The 19132-nt window shown below is 29.4% G+C and overlaps 1 protein-coding gene across 2 annotated transcripts in view; it reads left to right on the top strand.

Moving 5' to 3' along the window:
* Positions 1–13952, top strand: part of Snoo (Sno oncogene) — a 285848-nt gene extending 271896 nt beyond the window's left edge. For both annotated transcript variants that reach the window (XM_074129838.1, XM_074129837.1), the window contains exons 5-6: positions 1404–1579; positions 3548–13952. In XM_074129838.1, coding sequence (XP_073985939.1) covers positions 1404–1579; positions 3548–4204 — 833 coding nt within the window. In that variant the 3' untranslated portion in view covers positions 4205–13952. The remainder of the gene's footprint in view (positions 1–1403; positions 1580–3547) is intronic.
* Positions 13953–19132: the final 5180 nt, after the last annotated feature.

Below are 19132 nucleotides of genomic sequence, written 5' to 3'. Positions count from 1 at the left end.
GAGTTGCTGAATATAATATATTATATTAAAAGTTTAGACTTCCATCTTGAAACTATTACGTGTATTTAAAATTCAATTTCACAAAAAGTTGTGTATTTCCTCAGCAAGATCGTTTCTTGTAAAACTAATCTTCTTTTTAGTTTTATTTTTTAAAGTGTTTCTGAAGTTTTTTGTTTTTATAAAAGTGTTTTGTGTTAAAAAAAAAATGTGTTGGTGCTCCAAAAAAAAGTGTATTTAGAAAACAAAAAGCATTTAAAAGGACCTACTTCTAATCTAAAATGCAAATGAAAGCTAAATTATAAACAAAAAAGTATCAAATTTTGTTTAAAAAAAAAAGTACGTATTTATTATTTTTATTAAATTAATTAGTATTTATGCATTTTCAATTTTTATTGGTGTTGCTCCTTTTAAATGTTTTATTATTTTTACCACCTCTTCTTCATTCTACTTAGTTATACCTTCATTAAAATTTCACTTTTTATTTTTTCTCTTTTGTATTGTTGCACCATTTTATTTTTCAAAGAAAAATTCTTCAGTTTTATACTGCCCTGCCTTGCATTGGTAAGTCATCAACTGATAGAAGATGAGATGGTTACATTTCTTACGTTATTTAACTAGATTTCTAAACTCGAGTTACCTGATTAGATCGCAGAACTTGTTATCTTAGTAACCAATAATCTCTTTTGGTGCGCCTCTGTCAGGTCCTCCGGGCCTTCTTGAGTGGACACAATCAGTTAGAATCGCTTGAGAGGCTCACCGTAATTCACAGATGTGGAATTGTTTATTCCTTTTCTATTAGGATATGGGACAGGCCATATTCCTCTGTAATTGCGGCCAAAATAATCATATTTTCTTGTCGTTTTTTTCAAGGTCTAGGATTTTCCTACCAGTCATGTTTTCGTTTAATTCTTCCAGTCTTCAGGAGACAGAGCCTTAAGCGCACGCACTCTGGCTGTCTAAGAAAAAGAGAATCACCTTATCTTTTAAGTTTTCCTCAGGTTTTTTTGATAGCATAACTTACTCCTTGGAAAAATGTGGTCAGTGTAACTAACTGCCAAGAAAAACTTTCAATGAAAACCTCTGAATTCTACCCAAAGATACCAACTCCAGAGCCACACTTGGAACAATCTTCTAGCCCCTTTGGTGCTGTATATGGACTCAAGATCACCTGAAAAATGAGTTCAAAGCTGAATATTAGAATAATTTAGTCTCCAATTATCATGCTTACAACAGGTCATGGATACATACTTAGATTACCTACTTAAGCAGCTTTTCAGGCAAAAAAGCAACTATACAGTCACTAAGGACCAACTCTAAAACATATTATTATCTTTTTTGAATTAATTTCAAAATGAGAAATTAGCTTTTAGTTTTAAATAATGTAAAACAATTTTCTATTGCAGATAGCGCTGTTGAACAGGTAGCGGCCGTATTCGCTGCTCTAAGTGACGCCAAAGAGACTACTCGAAAAGTTGTGGTGGGACTTGTACAAAAATTAGCCGGTCGGCTAGACAGTATAGAAGCTGAGAATAGAAGGCTTTTGAAAGATAATGTCTCCCTTAGGCAACAAATTAATAAGGTATTATTACAAAATATTTAACACAAAATTAAAAAAAAAATCTTTTTCTGTTTTTTTTTTATTTTTTCAATTTAATTATTAGCAAGCTTGTAAGTTTGTTTATTTGGATTTTGTGGAATGTACATACATATTTTCTTTTTAGTTTTTGGCCAATAGTTTTATTGCTTTTTATGTATTGTCGTTTATATACTTCTTAGTTTATATAAGTTTAATATTAAACAGATTCTTCATTAAACAGAAATTTATAATGTAACGTTTTTCAAAAACAACAATAATTGTAATTTAAACAAAGAATGATAAGAAATTCCTGTGATTAAATATTATGAGATAATGTTGGTGTGTGGTGTTTTATTGCCCTTTCAATCCTAATACTAATTTTTTATTGATTATTTTCCAATTAACTTTACCTAATTAACCCTAAATCTTAAATATTTTCCCGATATCAAATCTTGCTGTACGAAATTATTCTCGGTGATTTCTTATAATTTTTTGTTTGTGTTTTTAATTTTAAAGTAAGACTTAATGTTGTGTAGTCGAATGCTAAGAGAGGTCAATAAAGCATTTCTCAAACCAAACTTTTTATGAATTTCTTGTTCGACATTTCTTGTTGATTTCTGTGATGGTTTAGTAAGAGTAAAACAGTGTAATGATGGAATGTTAAGAGACTGATGAGAGATTGGGTTATCTGTCGGGGTCTAATCTGAGGCTCAAATTCTCTGCCTCAGTCAGGGCACCCCATTTCAATAATAATTTGTTAATTTCTTGCAGTTTTATTGACTATTGATGTGACTAAGCTTTGATTTGTTTCCTCGGTTCACAAAACTGTCCCAAAGAAAAGCAACGACCTAAGCTGAATCTATTATAAAAATGTTGATCCTGAATAAATAGTAAGATTTCCATGATTGAATCAGCAACGTTTCTTTGCACATTATTAAGTCTGTTACTTTATCTTCGGTGTTAATTGGTTAATGAGTTTACTTCGTTTAAATTTATGACAAGAGGCTTTTGGTTTCAATTACCGAAGAAGTACTTTCTTTCCTTCTAAAGTTCATTTATATTCGTTTTCTGTTTAGAAATTTTACTGCTGTCTAGTTTAAATTGTGAATTTGTATGTGCAGCTTGGGTCATTAAGCTCAAAAGAGAAGTAAGGACATATTATGACATATCCCTCGTACCACAGGGACATATTACTTATATGACGACAAGATTAATTGGTTTGACGGAAACTTCTATAGTGAATAATCAAATCTTTCCGAAATCGATTAGAGTTACATAAAAATTATAGCAGATAAAATTTCAGATTATCTAAAATTCATTTGAACACTTTAAAACATATTTATTTTTCTATAAACGTTAAAAGCATATTTCAATTCAATTTTTTTAATATTAACAGCTCAAATAAGTAATCCATTAAGTTAAAACTGTAAACTATCAGTTTTCTTAACTTAATCTATTTACAGGAACTTTTTGTGGCTACCCCTATTCTATTTTGTCCTCCTAGATAGTATCCCCTGGGAGTGGACTCATTGGCTCCACCGTTCATCCTAAAACAACCCTCCAAATCTTTGATAATTACCAGTATTAGGGAGAGATAATTGTTTCGACCCTTTAAAATTATTTTTTAATTTATTATTATTATTATTTAAGATTACATCATCACATATCTCACTAATTATAAATTCTGATTCCAGAAGCCCCTATAGGAGAGGCACGATCTATATTCGAAAATTTATTTTAAAGTCTATTTGTATAAAGGCTCTCTGGCCATCGTCAAACATCATTCTTCTTACAATTTAATGCCTGATTATTTATTAACCAAATTTATTGAGTTTTATACTGCATTTATATCCGAAAAAAACTTACACAACAGGGATACTTGCTTACCTAGGTGTTTACCACCAAGTCACTATTGTCAATCTTTTTTTTAGATTTTAAGAAAAGTTTATAATTTATTTTCTATGTCCACAGGCCAGGGAGTCAAAATGCCACCAAAGAAACGAAGAAGAGGTACAAAATGTTGGCAAGAGCCGGCAAGAAACAGTCAATCCACCAGTGAACAATCTAGTAATAGTACCGCCAATATTGAACAACAGTAACAATTGTATAGCAACAGCAGCAACAACAACAGCAATCCAATCTTCTATTGTTAATTGTGATGAAACTATTGAAACAACCACTAGTTCATCAACAACAGCAACGGTTGAAGATATTACACCACCGGCTAAAACTGCAACGACAGTTGTACAACAACCGTCTAATTGGGATCAAGCAATTGTTGAAAATATAATTAATAGCCTACCAGTTGTTGAACAGCACCAGCAGCAACAACAGTCAACAATTGTTGATGCTAATAATTGTTGTAGTAAAGCACAGGTATCATCATCAACGCTTGTTTTAGTAACGCCAAGTTCACCATCAAATAAAATTAATAAAGTTGATGATATTAATACTCCTCCATCAATGAATAACATCACTTCGAATAATAGTAACCATAATAATATTAATAATGATAATAATTTAACACCTCCTACGATTGTTGTTAGAAGTAGCCCAGTGTCGGTGATCACTTCTCCATCTTCAATCAAATCCGAACCTTCAACACAACCTCAGTCGCCAACTTCTTAGTCATCACAAAATGTTACTGTTCATCGACTTCCTGAACAGTGCACTAAGTTAAAACAACCAAAACTAAACAGTCATCTAGTTATCAATATCCCAGTGATTAGTTATCTACATGACCGGTGTAATAAGTAACAAATAATAATAGAGATGCCCTTTATTATGCTTGAATTAAGTTTAGGGAAGAATAAGAATCAAATGCAGCTAAGCTAACTACTAGAAGTAATAGGAAAACAGTGAAATATGGATAAAAAAGAAAATAAGGATTAAAAAAAAAAAAACAGTATAAATCAAAGACCAGGGAATAAATATGGTGGTGTAAAGACAACAGAAATTGTAGAGTGGTTTTTCTAAAGAACTAAAAGCTCCAAATCCAGAACATCACTGCCTTTATTAAAGTCACTCGTTTAATTGTTAAAAGAAAATAATACCCTTTTTTTGAAAGAAAAAAAAGTGGTTAAAACGAAATTAACCATCAAGTTACAAATTTAAGAACAAAAATTAAATTTTAAATAACCAACTAAAAGTAATACAAATGCATTTATTTCATAAACAAACAAAAATACGTCCTTTCAATAATTAGTTTAGGATTCTCCAGGGTTTGATAGTGAAGTTGATTTGCAGCTTAAAAAAAAAGAAAAAAAGAAGTTGGTTCAGTTGCGGACTTTGGGCCATCTTCAGTGGCCGTGATTCCTACAATTTCTCGATGCCATCCATACCCACATTCGTTCCAGGCGATTTCTTTTTTTTTTTTTTGCTTGGGAGTATTTTTTTTGTATTACAATAGTTTGTCTGGATTTTGGCAAACTTCTGTAAATTGTTCCCAGTGTTTTGTTCGCTACCGCCAAAAAAAAAAGAAAATCAAGAATCACTTTTCATACTTTTCCAAATTAATCATTCATCTTACGAGAGTTTTTATGTTTGCTATAAAGTAGATCTGTCTTGGTCGAACTATATTAGTATTTTTCCACATTTCTTTTTTCCCCATTTTCTGCTTTCCCATACATTCCCTCCCCCTCCCCCAAAAAATGTATTGTAATCGTGAAGTTTTTCAATTTTTGAGCTTTTCACCGTAAGTACAGTTTTTTGAGGTACCTTCAAGTGCGAAAAAGAATTTTCAGATTCCGTATATATTTGTATGTTTCTGCCTCATTTCTCACAACGAGAAATTTAGAAAGTTCATCTAAAGAAACTTTGTGAACTTGTGTTTTCTAACTGAAAATAGTCCCGTTAGAAACTGAGAATCCACCAGATATTTTTCAAGGCGTCCAATTGAGGTCTTTTTGTGACCTTTCATTCTAGGAAAGATCTGGGAAGATTTTTTAAGTATAGTCCATGTGTCCTTCTATATCATCGAAAATGGTAATTGCCACGTAGGTTTGATTATTCTTCTCAGATTAGTTTCACGGGAGTACATCAGCTGATACACTATCTTCTGCAAAAGTAACATCCAAGTTTGTAGCCCTTAGAAGGTTCTCATGTCCCTACAGTTTCGTTCCTGCCTGCGTAATGTGGATCCTTGACCACTTCGCTTACCCAAATTGTTGGCAAGCTCGCTATCTTCAACCCCAATATAAGGTAATTTTATTATTCTGTAAGTTGAGACTTTCCGAAATACTCGAGCCGTATTTTAGAGCAGATGTTTAAATTTTCAACTGTAGATGTGTTCCATTAATTTACGTGCTATTTGAAAAACCTCGGTAGTTTTCTTCATAGAACTGTACTCAGGGTTCACTTTCATACTCTGGGGTTTCCCCTTCTACAATAAAAGTACAACTTTTTAAAACAATCTTTAAACAAATAAACCCCATTAATAATTGTCTAAACCTATTTTTTAATATGAAAAACAAGTCTGCCCTTAACTTCATAAAAAAATAAATAAAATAAAGGAATTGGACTTAATTAATAATTTGTGATTTTTGTTCTTCTTTTTTCCCTGTTTTCGTTATTTTTAATGTAAATTTTATGAAATTTAGTACAAAAAAAAAATGAAAAAAAAAGAAAATTATTAATAAACACAGCAATTCGTTTATGTACAATTTAAAAATTTATAAAATTTTTACAAAGTCGTCATTTTGTAGCTGTTTGTACTTTGGTCGGTACTTGTTTATTATTTTTTTGTTTTTTTTACTAGAAATGACTGATTGGAGTTATTAATAATAATAATAATATTAAGAATAATAATTATAAATGATATAATAAACCCTGAGCTATTCTCAAATCAGCTTTGTCATTTTTTTCATTTTACTTCTTCATTTTGTATAGATATAAATAGAAATAAAAATAATAATAAAATGTAAATTAAAATAAAAATACAGACATATAATGTAACTGTGCCATTTTTTAATTAATTATAAACATTATAATTGTAATTGTAACAAATTGATTATTACATTTTTCTTGTTAATGTTCATTGTAAAGAATAATTTAAAAAAAAAAATTGTTCTATAATTCTTATTTTTGTACAGTCGGCATTTCAAATAAATTAGAAAAATTAAAAAATATAAAAATATAAAATTAAAAAAAAAATTAAAAATTATAATTAAAGAATGCCAAAGAAAAACTGGAAAAGTATTGTTTTATGGTCCACTCTCATTAGAAGGAAATAAAATTGAAAGGAAAAAATAAATATTAAAAATAAAAATTGTTGTGGACCAAAAAGAAAAAAAAAATTAAGAAAATTTAATGGAATTTAAAAATTTAATATTTTTAATGGATTTGTTTATTTTTTAAATTATTAATGCTCTAATTTTTCTGTGCATAGGTGTTGGTGAATGTTTACTTGGCTTTCAAAAAATTGAGCACTAGTAAGAATTAAAACGTCTTTTGTAAGAACCAATAGTTTTTTAATTGCTTTCTTTTTTTTCTTTTTTTTTTTAGTAGCTTCCCTCAAATTTGTAAACTAAGCGCAGACTTCGGCTTTAATTACGTTCTTATTCTTTAAAGATTACGAGTAGTTGGTACCAATGTCGGGTTCCTCTCCATTTTCACTTTTTTTCCCCGTAATTCTTCGCAGGCTTACACTTCAATTGTAACTAAAGTTATTCGGCTTCACAAGTCATATCCTCCTTCTTTGATGATACTATAATTACTGTTAAAAGAATTATTTAGATTAATTACTGGCATTAACACTAACTTAGAAACGAGTGATCAATTACTCTACTAAACTATGGACTATTATCTACAATTTGGGGTAAAGTGAATATACGGTTAAACTCAGTAAAAAAACGGTTGTAAAGTGTATTCTTGAAGTCGTGGTAGGCGAGCTTGGTGGTGCTGGACTTGTGGGTTAGGGTAAGATCACGTCATTGTTGATTTCCCATCTTTTTCTAAGCTTTCCCCATAGCCACTTTTGCAATTAATAAATTCTAATAATTTATTTAAACTTCTGGACAATCACTACTTCTGCTTGGAAGTTTAAGACCATATTTACGTCTTTTTTTGAAGATTTCAAATTCTTGCTTATCAGTTTTACTTATCCTCTGATCTCACACATCATCGTCCCTATGTGTGACGTCATGTGTTTCATTTAGCGAATCCTATAGCCTCGAGGGAGAGAGAGGAAAAGCAAAAGTAGTATGGGATTCCTCGTTTGGGCATGCTGTATTGTAACACTTTTTACAAAGGTGTGTTTAGCTTTGATATACTTAGTAGTTCCTAGTCTACAATGATTCTCTTGGCAACAATGTTTTGTGCTGACTTCCAAAATTTCTGGTCCATCTTTTATTTTATGGGGGAAATAATACAAAAAAAGTTACCCGAGTTTTTGTAGCTTTCTACTCAGAATGTAAGTCTGTCAGCATGCAGTACCATCACCCAATTAGCTTAATCTTTACAGCTTCTTCACTTTCTATTCAGTCTTTTGCATTTTTTCCCCCCACACACCTTTAGGGACAAGTCTAGATAACTTTTTTATAACTGTGTTAGAGATAAGCAGCAACCCTTGGTCATTCAGAAGCTTTCGGAAATTTTTTGAAATAACTTATATAATAAACGTTTATTAATACTACAGTTGAAGTACTGTTAGGGGATTTAATGCCAGACGACCTCCCTGAGACGATTTCCAGGGCTAAATCAATTAAAACCATTTCAACAGCCATTAATTCTAAACCAAAACAAAACAAAAAAAAACATAATGCCAGGTAACTTTTAACCATTTTTTTTTATTTTAAACACCTTGTATAAAATTTAGAAGCAAAAATAATTTTTATAAATGTTTAGTGCCTCTCCATCTTAATTTTTTTGTCTTAAAATTTATTCTATTAGTTTTTGTTTTTATAAGTCATGTTTTTGTATATTAGTTTTTTTTTTTTATTTTTCAAAAAAGAAGTTTATAAATATATAATAAAATGTACTATAATTTTTTTTTGAAAATAAGTTATAAAAGTGAAAATTATATTATATTGAAAGATGGGCTTGTTATAATTTTATGAAAAGTACAAATCTCTTTTTAGGTGCTTATTAGTTTAAAAAAAAATGAAAAGAAGTGTAAGAATCGAAATTAAAATAATAATTTTAAAAAAACAAAAGCACTTTGCATGTAAAAACATTTCTTTTTCTTTTCTTTTGAAAACAAAGAAAACTCTTTAAAGAAAAATGTAAATATTGTAAATTTTCAAAACTATTTCTATTATTAATGTTCTTTTTGTCTCTTTTTGAAGCATTAAGTGTAATAATGGGTCACACTTTTAAGTGTGTTCTTTTTAAAAGAGAGAATTAATACACATTTTTAAATGAAGTGATTTTTTTTTTTATTTCATTTCTTTTATTTTATTATTATTAATTATTTACTTCTTCTTTTTTTTTTTTTTGACAAAACAAAAACCAAAAACATCTCTTTTTTTGTTTTTATTTTTCTTGGTTAAAAATCAAAAACTTGTTTAAGGTGCGATTAGTTCATTATTTAAATTTTCATAAAATAATTTGAATCAAGTACAGAAAATATAATTATTGTTAAAATGCTTTTAATATTTTTAATTCATTATCTGTGTGGGCCAAATGAAGAAGTGCTCTATTTTAATTGTTTTTACAAAGTTAATAAAATGTTTTCTATGCCAAATTTAATTAATTTTGCTGTGGTATTAATCTACTAGCATAATTATAGGCTTGTCGTGAACCTAGTTTGGTCTAAATTTGTAGTAAATTAATCGATATATAGGTAACCCGGATATTAATCTAGATTCTTTGGTGTTTTTTTTTAAGTATGTCTCCAAAAAAATCCACATCTTCAGCGTTTTGTTTTAAGAAACCATAAAAAATTGTAAATTTAATGAAAAAAACATTTAAGAAAAATTGCCCCAATCACACACACACACCTCTTTCTTAGAGACAGTAACAATCAACTAAGGAAAACGAGTTGACACCAAAGAGAAAGATGTTCAGATGAAGCAGGTAGGAATGTTGTGTCTAGAAAGTATGCATGCAACTGGGAAAATAAGATCATGAAGGCAATGCGGTCTCCCTTGTTTGGTAGTTGTATTCTCTCTGGACGGTCAGGAAGATCTTCCTCAATACCAGAATTCTATATCAAAACAGTATGATCGTGAAACCTGCAAAAGAAAAATCATTGCTCGCATTTCCAAGCTCTTCATTTGATCAATTTTTTCCGTCGAAATTCCTAATATTTTGTGGCCAGAAAAAATAAGCAAGTGGAAATATTCGTGCGAATTTTGGCGTGGTGAATAAAGGAATACAGCAGGTGACTAATTTGTTCTCATGGATGTCCCGCGTGCACCAGAAGGATCAACCTTCTGGAAGGAAGGAACCAAGGAAAGTAAACAATTATGGCTTTTTCTGTTATTCTATTCTATTCACTGGTATTGTTGAAACATTGACTGTCATATAAGTAAAATGGGCTTGAACAAATAATTTCTGCTTGGGATTATGACATTCATTATTAAGGATTGGCTAACTACAAGGCGAGAGAAAATGACTATTAGTGAGTAATGCAGACTTGTATTTGTTCCTTTTTTAAATTTTTTCGCCACCTTTATCGTTACTTGCTATTCTCACTAGCTCTTTTGCCAAATCATAACTTCAGAGACCAAGCATGCATTTCTCAGAAACCAGACTCATGACTACAGTTCGCGTCTGTGGCTGAGTAGCACAGAGTTTTGGCTGGCAAATTTCAGTCAGTCTTAGTTTCCATTTACATATATCTTAAAGCAATCTGCACTTAGTGTGATTGAGACAATGACAGTTCTTTTTCTTTAAAGTTATGGTTGAACTTAAGTAAAAAAAAAAATATATTTAGCTTTTCTTAACAGAACACTTTCAAACTGGCCAACACAGATACTAAATTTATAAAAGTACATCTTAAAATAAACTTCTCAAAAAAAAAAATCTATATTAAGTGTAATATGCTCATTTTAATTAACAATAGATCCTAGAAACAAAACAGAAAAATACAAAAAAAATAAGGTACAAAAAACAAAATAGTAATGCTGTTCTAAAAAATTGTATAAATACTAAAAAACCACAAAAACAAATTAATATTTAAGTGCGAATATTTAAATACAAAAACAAAGACAAAAAAAAAATTAGTACAATTTTATAGTGCAAAAAACATAACTTTGATTTTTAAAAATGTTGATTAAGAAGAAAACCTTGTGAAAAGTAACCTCTTCACCTTTTTTAAAAATATCCATTTTTCTTTTTTAATAATGATGTCGGTACCATGTCGGTTTTATATATACATTATATAAAATTGTGTGCAAAATTCCATATAAAAAAAGTTTCATCAGGAAAAAAATATATTCATTCTATAATTATGTAATGCAAGTTGAAAAAAGTAATAGTTGTTAGCTGTGTACATAAATAAAAAAAAATGACTATGTAACCATCTGTACCTGACGTCAAAGATAAAAAGAACACAGAAAAACGAAAATAGAAAATATCTATGTATGTATACTTCTTAAATAGTACTTTAATCTTTGGAAAGATTTGATATTCTTTTTGTTAATGAAAGTGTTTTGATTTTTTTTTTTTTCTGCTCTTGGGTGTACAACAGTGGTGACTCGTAAGATCTTACAAAAGTTGAAGAACTTGAAGAATAAATTCCGACTACAATATTAGAATGTTAATATCAATATCTCTGCTATCAATATTCTCATCTTTTCAAGCTGTTTGTTTTTAGAGCTGAGATATCAACATTGATGTATATCAGAAAGAATAGACACCATAGGTAGGTAATGAATTTCGCTAACTTCATTCGAGTGAGGCAACCTGGAAAAAAGGCTTTTTTGAAAGGGTCACCTTGAAGGGGAGGATCTCGAGTTAAGCTTCAGTTAGGATGTTAAGATATCACACAAATGTAAGAAATAGAACAACGAACGGATGGGCAATTTTTCAGGTAAAGGCGAAGAGGTGTGAAGAAGTTATTAGAAAGGAAGTTACTCTGTGTAGTAGTTTTCCAGTCAGCTTTTTATATATCTTCTGAAAAAACTTGAGGAACCCTAAATTTAATAAGTTGAGAAAATATTTCGATCCTTCTCTTGAGGCATTTCGACCCCAAAATCGCTTTTAGTCGTTCATGCTCTTCCAATACCATCACTATTAATTCAACCTTTTTTTCCCCCAATAGCCGCTTATGATTTCGTTAATCTCTTCTTTGATGATTTCTTCTACCTACCTTTCATACCAATTGCTAACATATTCTCCGCTACAGTTTTTTCAAAAATAAATTCTGCAAAATCTTATTAATTTAATTTATCTTCATTCTGTTCAGCTGCAATCGTTTTTACGATGCCCCTGGTCAGGACGAAAAAATTAACGGAAAGTAATACTTGTTTGAAAAAATATTGTTTTGTACAGATACCAAGTTAATTTCAAATGCCACTTGCTTTTACTACCTTCAACACTGAGTAGTAAATTATTATTTACCTTTTTGACAGCCCTGAAGAAGGAAATAAATATAATTCAAAAGCTTTGCCAGAATTTTAATGTTTTCTATTCAAATATCGATGTCTTTAGGACCAGACAAAATGTCGTGATTTTAATAATGGTAACTTTTCGAATGGTTCTTCTACAGGATTGCTCTTACCTGCCAATCAATTTGCTAGATATCGTTTTATGTCTTTCGTTTCCAATAACCCTACAACTAAGGTAGATGCACTTCACTCCTCTTATAACTTGATTTATCAGTTTCTTTGGTATTTTCTTCGCTTTAATCTGCACAATTTTTGGGCTTTGAAAATTGAATTTCCATTTTTCGTTAACGATGGCCTGGCCAGCGGAAACATCTAAATAAATCCTACTTCACGGTTTTCTTCATTCATATAAATTCGTATTTTTACTTGTCTTACGAGTCGCCAAAGGATTGTTGTAATAGTTTTTTATACACTGCCAACAAATTTGAAACTAAAAATGCGTTCTTCTTTAAAAAATAAAAAAGAGAATAGTAACCTTGCTCAAACAAAAGTAATAAGAAACGAAATAAACCAAAAAAAAAAAAAGCAAAGAAGTTCAAAACAAACAACTCATTGGCAAAAGTTAAATATTTTAAATGTTATTAATAATGAATTAAAAACAGCAATACCTAAATCGTATTTTGTTTAAATTTTTTAAGGGTTTATAAGATATAGTTCAACTTTCAATAGTGTTAACAGACAGTCTTGCCCGACTCCGTAGTCTCCACTAAATTGCCCCTTTTATACTATTTGAGTATTTAAATAACATGCTTTTAAATCTAATTTTTTATATTAAATTGTAAAAGAACTGTGAACTATAATTCTTTCAAGAAGTTGATGTATTTTTTCATCTGAAAGGTTTGACGATCCCTCAAGTATTAATAAAATGAGGCCTCCTTTAGGTTTGTAATAGTTGACTAATGAACTGTACAATCTTTATGTGAGAAGTCAATGTACGTATAATGATGATTTAAAGTGGTGCAGCTTACTCCCAGATTGAACTTACCCAAAAAATTATCATTGCTTTCATAACTCTTTTCCAGATACAAATATCGAACGCTTTTCTTAGATAATTCATTTTTGATTTCTTGTTTTACGAAACAAATGAAGCCCCGATTTTCTCGAAACTAAACCGTTAGCTGTAAACTATCCAGCGCTTCTCCTCTCTTCTGGCTGAATAATCTTTTGGTCTTTGGAAAGGCAAAGCTTTCATCGAGATTAACTTTACCTACAAGCTCTGTCGGTTTTCCAGTCAGAAAGTTCCTTAAAAAAAATGCCGGACACTTTTGTTGCATTAGTTGAAATAGTAGAGATAGGGAATATAAATTGGTCTTTGTTGTGTTTTCTGGTTATATACAAGAGTATGTGGTTTTGATTGAACGTATACAATTTACAAAAAGCTCTCTACAAGTGAGATTTTTTTTTTTTTTTTAAGAATCCTTAATGGAGGAAATTTCCCATATTTTCTTTTGTACAGATATGCACGTCAATATTTTTTGTTCAAATCTAAAATCTGCTGCCCCAAATTATGCTACAGTTTATGGGATTACTAAATATATGCATCAATTACTTTTGCTAAATGAATCTGAGAGTTGTTTATTGATGGATTGATGGCTGGTATTATTGTAGTGAGGGATGTCGTCAAGAACACATTCATTCAACGATCTCATATGATTTAAATGGAATGCATTCGTGATGTTTGATTGCAATACTTTTGCAATGGATGCCAAAAACCTCTTGACTTTCTTTACAATTCATTTGAGGCTACTAGATACCAACATCTATAAAAGCCCACTGTAGTTGAAAGGGTAATAAAATACGAATAAGATTTCAAGTTCGAAAACCAGGTAGATTTAATTAATTTATTACTTAAATGTTAACAAAACGAAATATTTATACATTGCAAAATTATTATTAATAATTATATTTTTATTACCCTGTGGTTTTTCTTTAAAAATAAATTTGTAATTTTTCGAGAAGAATTAATAATAGCAATGTGTATTTATATATATATTTAAATAAGCAGTTATAAAATAAATACTTAAGCAAAAAATTTGTAAAAGAATAACTTGTATTTAAAGGGAAATAAGAAAAAGTAAGAATAGTAATTGAGAAAATGTTTTTAACATAAGTTTTTTGATGTTTTAAAAAAGAATTTTGCAAAAAATAAAAATAAAAACTTAAATGTTACAGAAAAAAAATCAAATGTTTTTAAAGAATGGTTTTTTAAAGCACCAAATTAAATGTAACGGCACAATTTTTATTTACTCAGCTTATAACAAGAATACATAAGTATATATAAAAAGAAAAAATGAAGAAAATGTTGATAACACCACTCAAATGAAAATCTAAAGCACGCCCACATTTTCAGATGTTGTTTGGTGGAAAATTTTGATTTGTCAAAAAAAAAGAAAAAATATATGTAAAGTTTGTAATTTTTTTTTTTTTTTTTTGATCGGAAAAGCCTATGGAATTGTTACAAGAGACTTATTTTATGTTGATTTTTATTTTTTTTGTAAATATTTTTAATTATTTAAGTTTTAAACAGATTTAAAACAAAATTATTTCAAATCTACAATTTTTAATTATTGCTGCTTTGATATTTTTATTGTTTTCTATTTTCAACCAATTATATTTTTTTTCACTCAACCTAAGACTGTAATTTCAAGAAATTCTTTGAAGGTTTTTTTTTTCTTTCTTTTTCTTACAGAATTAGTTCAAAATAAAAACGTTTTTTCACTATTCTGTTATTTTATTGCTTGTGATTGGTTACAATGTTTTCTTCCTATCTGTCTACCCTTGCATGAAGAAAGAATTATTTAATATTTTTCTCTTAAGTTATTTTCTTTCTTTTCATTGATCCTCTTCTGTGGTTTAAGAACATTTTTATGGCAAACTTGGTTGATTGGATTGATTTTGATTGTTGGATTAGAACATTGATTGGTCCCCCCCCTCTTATGTTGCGGACACAGCAGCGTAAAGTGGCTTATTGGCGCCAGTTTCCTTGACATTATAGCAAATCTTGAAGGTAAAAGAAATATTTCATGGTACAGGGTACTTCAAGTGTCCGATGTCTCTAATCGCAATCAGGTACTGCTTGACTTTGCATTTTTTTTCACAGTTTATAGGATTACTAAATATATGCATCAATTACTTTTGCTGAATGAATCTGTGATTATTGCATGAGAGTTGTTTATTGATGGATTGATGGCAGGTATTATACTATAGTGTGGGATGCCCTCAAGAACACATTCATTCAAAGATCTCATATGATTTAAATGGGATGCATTCGTGATGTTTGATTGTGTAATACTTTTGCAAGGGATGCCAAAAACCTCTTGAGTTTCTTTACAATTCATTTGAGGCTACTAGAAACCAACATCTACATATTCATCTACAGTAGGTACATCCAATGGTATTATTTTTTTAAGAGCCTATTGAATTTTTGGGCATCCCCGTTCTGGTCTAGATCTAGATTGTTGGAGGTGTGCAATTCGCCTTGATAAACTAGAGGCTGGCCTTGACGTAGCCATAAGATCATTTGCACATCCCAAACGCTCATAACACCCACCAGGATTCTCTGCGATCGAAGCGGAAAAATCGTCCACAAATTTTTTTTAATAAGCTTAAAAAATGAAAAAGAAAGAATTTCTTGATAGTACAAAATCTCATTTAAGAACAGAGACTTGGTTAAAATTGTTTATTTATTAATTCCTTCTTATTTTTAACTGTAAATAGCTTAAAATTATTTTTTCAAACCAATTTTTTTGGGAAATTAGTCTTTTAATTTTAAAACTGATTTAAAGTTTGTTTTAAAGCAAAATAATAATAAAAGTTGAGTTTGAAATTTTTAAAAAAATTATTGAGCTGGATGGATTAATTGTGTATTTATATATATATATATATATATATATATATATATATATATATATATGGGAGTTTTTTATTAATTTGTCATTTCCCCCCAAAAAGTAAATAAATAATAATGAATGTAAATTGAATCCTTTTTGTTTTGGAAGAAATATTTTAAAAAAAAACAAACTTAAACATTGTGTATTCTTAACTCCTTTCTATTTAAGCAAAAGAATACAAAATTCTAAAATAAAAAATGGTGTACAGTAGGATTGTTGGAAAAATATTTATACCTATACATACACATACACATACATATTAATAAAACAAAGAAAAGTGCTTCTTTTTTTAAAAATAATAATAATTATAATAATGAAAACTTAAAAGTAAAGAGAAAAGAAAATTCTTTGTTAATTTTTATTTTTTAATAAAAGTGCTCTCTCGCCAAATTTTTTTAGTTTTTTTTTTTGTAAATTATGTTTCTGGAAATCTCCATTTTCTTCTCTTACTTTTTTTAGAAATCTGTTTATTATGAATTAGTTTTCATATAAATATGATATGGATAAATTATTAAAATATACATATATTTTAAAATAATAATAAAATGGAGCAAGTTCAAATTTCAATCATGTTTGAATGTAGTGATAGACAATTCTTTAATTATCAGTGATTAGGGTGTTCTAATTTGTTCAAACACAAAGATGTAGACATCAGTAAGGAAAACTTGGTAAACGACGATTTTTGTTAACCTACAGAGTAAAAGACAAATACTTTTTTATCGTAATATTATTTGATAATGAAGCATACTCTTTCTTGCTGTCTCTACTTATTAGGCCTCTGGATTAGATAAGAATTCCCTTAGAGAAAGTCATGGCACTGGCTGCAAAAGGTCCATCACAGTCATCTTCCTTGATGGTAGCATTCAACATGAATCCTATTTGATTAATCTAGTACTGCAGTCCTCCTGTATTACTTGAACTGAGAAGTTACCATCTTCCTCGGAGCAATTAGAAGATACAGACGGATTCCAGTGGAAGTGCTGTTTTTAGTAAGCAAATTTTAGCATCTCCTAAATCTAAATATAGTAAAAACTCTTTTATATTTCGTAAATTTTAGAATCAATTTTTGAAAAAGAATCCATAAATAAAAAAATTATGGAAATCAATGAATATTTTGGTCGCTCTCTAGATTTCTTTTGATAAGATGAAGTTGTGTCTTAATTCTGTTCCAGTAATAAGAGTTAAAAAAAAGCTCCCGAATAGATTTAGTACAATTTATGAAGCTGAAAACAAAAAACAAAACATTATAATTAAGGTAAGTGAAGTATTCACTAATTTACATTAATTTGGTAAAGTACAGATTTCTGTTATATATCAAGTAAGAGGGCTTTTAAAAGTTATTTTCTACGACCTATAATATGGATTATTTTTAATCAATAATACAATCATTCCAGAAATCATTAGCATTGATATATTGAAAATGTGGTTCGGTTCGCAGTCAGCGATAAAATCACTGATTTTATACGTCGCAGCCCGAATAAACATAAACAAAATCTACGAACAAATATCGCCAGCTATGTTTTATAAATTGGATAGAACTGAAACTAAGAGAAATTACAATAATGAAAACGATTTAACAATTTTTTACCAAAAAGTAGAGCTGCGCACACAAAGGGATTTAGTTCAAATCTTCTTGTAAGAGTGCAGCACTAACTGGATGATCATGTACAAATAGAGTCAGTGGGTGCCTGAGTGAATGGAGAAGGGTTGAATGAGAGGTCTTATGTTCTGTTTTCTAGTAGTCCAAGTCTACTCGACAGATTTTTACGAAATTTTATACAATTATAGACAAAAGTTGTCTCCGTATACAGATAAAATATAAAGAAAATCTATCGAGTAGTTTACCAGATATTTGAACCTAAAGATTTCACTGTTTCAAACGAAACCAAACTTTAACTCTAAATATCTCGTTTCCTACTCGACAGATTTTTACGAAATTTTATACAATTATAGACAAATGTTGTCTCCATATAGAGGTAAAATATAAACAAAATCTATCGAGTAGTTTTTGTGATATTTGAAGTTAAAGATTTCACTGTTTCAAATGGAACCAAAATTTAACTCTTAATATCTCGTTTTTTACTCAACAGATTTTTACGAAATTTTATACAATTATAGACAAAAGTTGTCTCCGTATACAGATAAAATATAAAGGAAATCTATCGAGTAGTTTCTGAGATATTTGAACTTAAAGATTTCACTGTTTCACATGGAACCAAAATTTAACTCTTAATATCTCGTTTTTAACTCAACAGATTTTTACGAAATTTTATACAATTATAGACAAAAGTTGTCTCCATATACAGATAAAATATAAAGAAAATCTATCGAGTAGTTTTCTAGATATTTGAAGTTAAAGATTTCACTGTCAGAAATTCTTGGAAGCAATAGTTCAATTTATAACAACCTACCTCTAAATATATAATTTTAATCTACTTTTCATTAGATAAATATATCATCTATCAATAAGTATTCTACATATTATGGCATTTGCTAGATTGAATTTACAGGGTCATTTTTATTTGGTAGACAAAAAGGTAAGATACGGTATTTTTCTAGAACACTTCATTTCGTTTAAACAGAAAGCTTTTGGAAATTTTTATGTATAATTTTAGTTAGTTTTAAAACGGATCTTGCTGTTTATAGAGCTTTTTGTTGAGAGATTGTATAATTCCTCGACTTTGTGGCAATAATAGCTTCCTGATTTGCAACACCGCATACAATTTTATTCGATTAACCATTTTAAACAAGCTGTTTCCTAGTTGAGCTGTATTTTTTTTTTTTGCCAAGGTAGCGGTCCGTAAAATTAGGGTCTTTTAACTTGAAAATTTCAGGTACTATAAGAGAGTATCTACACAGTCTTATCCTGTGCAATCTGAAAATTCTATTTGTGGACCCAGGGCCTGAAGATGACCTAGTCCCTAGGACGAAAGCTCGGCACAATAAATAAATATCATGACTGAAATTGGCATCTAATTTTTCGCCTTATTGAAATAATGAATAAGTCACCAAAAATAATGGAAAAGTAATTACAAATAGAATATATTAAATTTGTCTATAATTTTATTTAAACACGTTCGCATCAGAAAATATGTAAGCTGAATAAAAAACTGTAG

Source organism: Rhodnius prolixus, unplaced genomic scaffold, assembly GCF_049639745.1.
Source record: "Rhodnius prolixus isolate KJV_2025 unplaced genomic scaffold, Rpr scaffold_15, whole genome shotgun sequence".
NCBI classification, from domain to species: domain Eukaryota; kingdom Metazoa; phylum Arthropoda; class Insecta; order Hemiptera; family Reduviidae; genus Rhodnius; species Rhodnius prolixus.
Note: the sequence above shows the minus strand (reverse complement) of the source record. Positions and strands in the feature narration are given on the sequence as shown.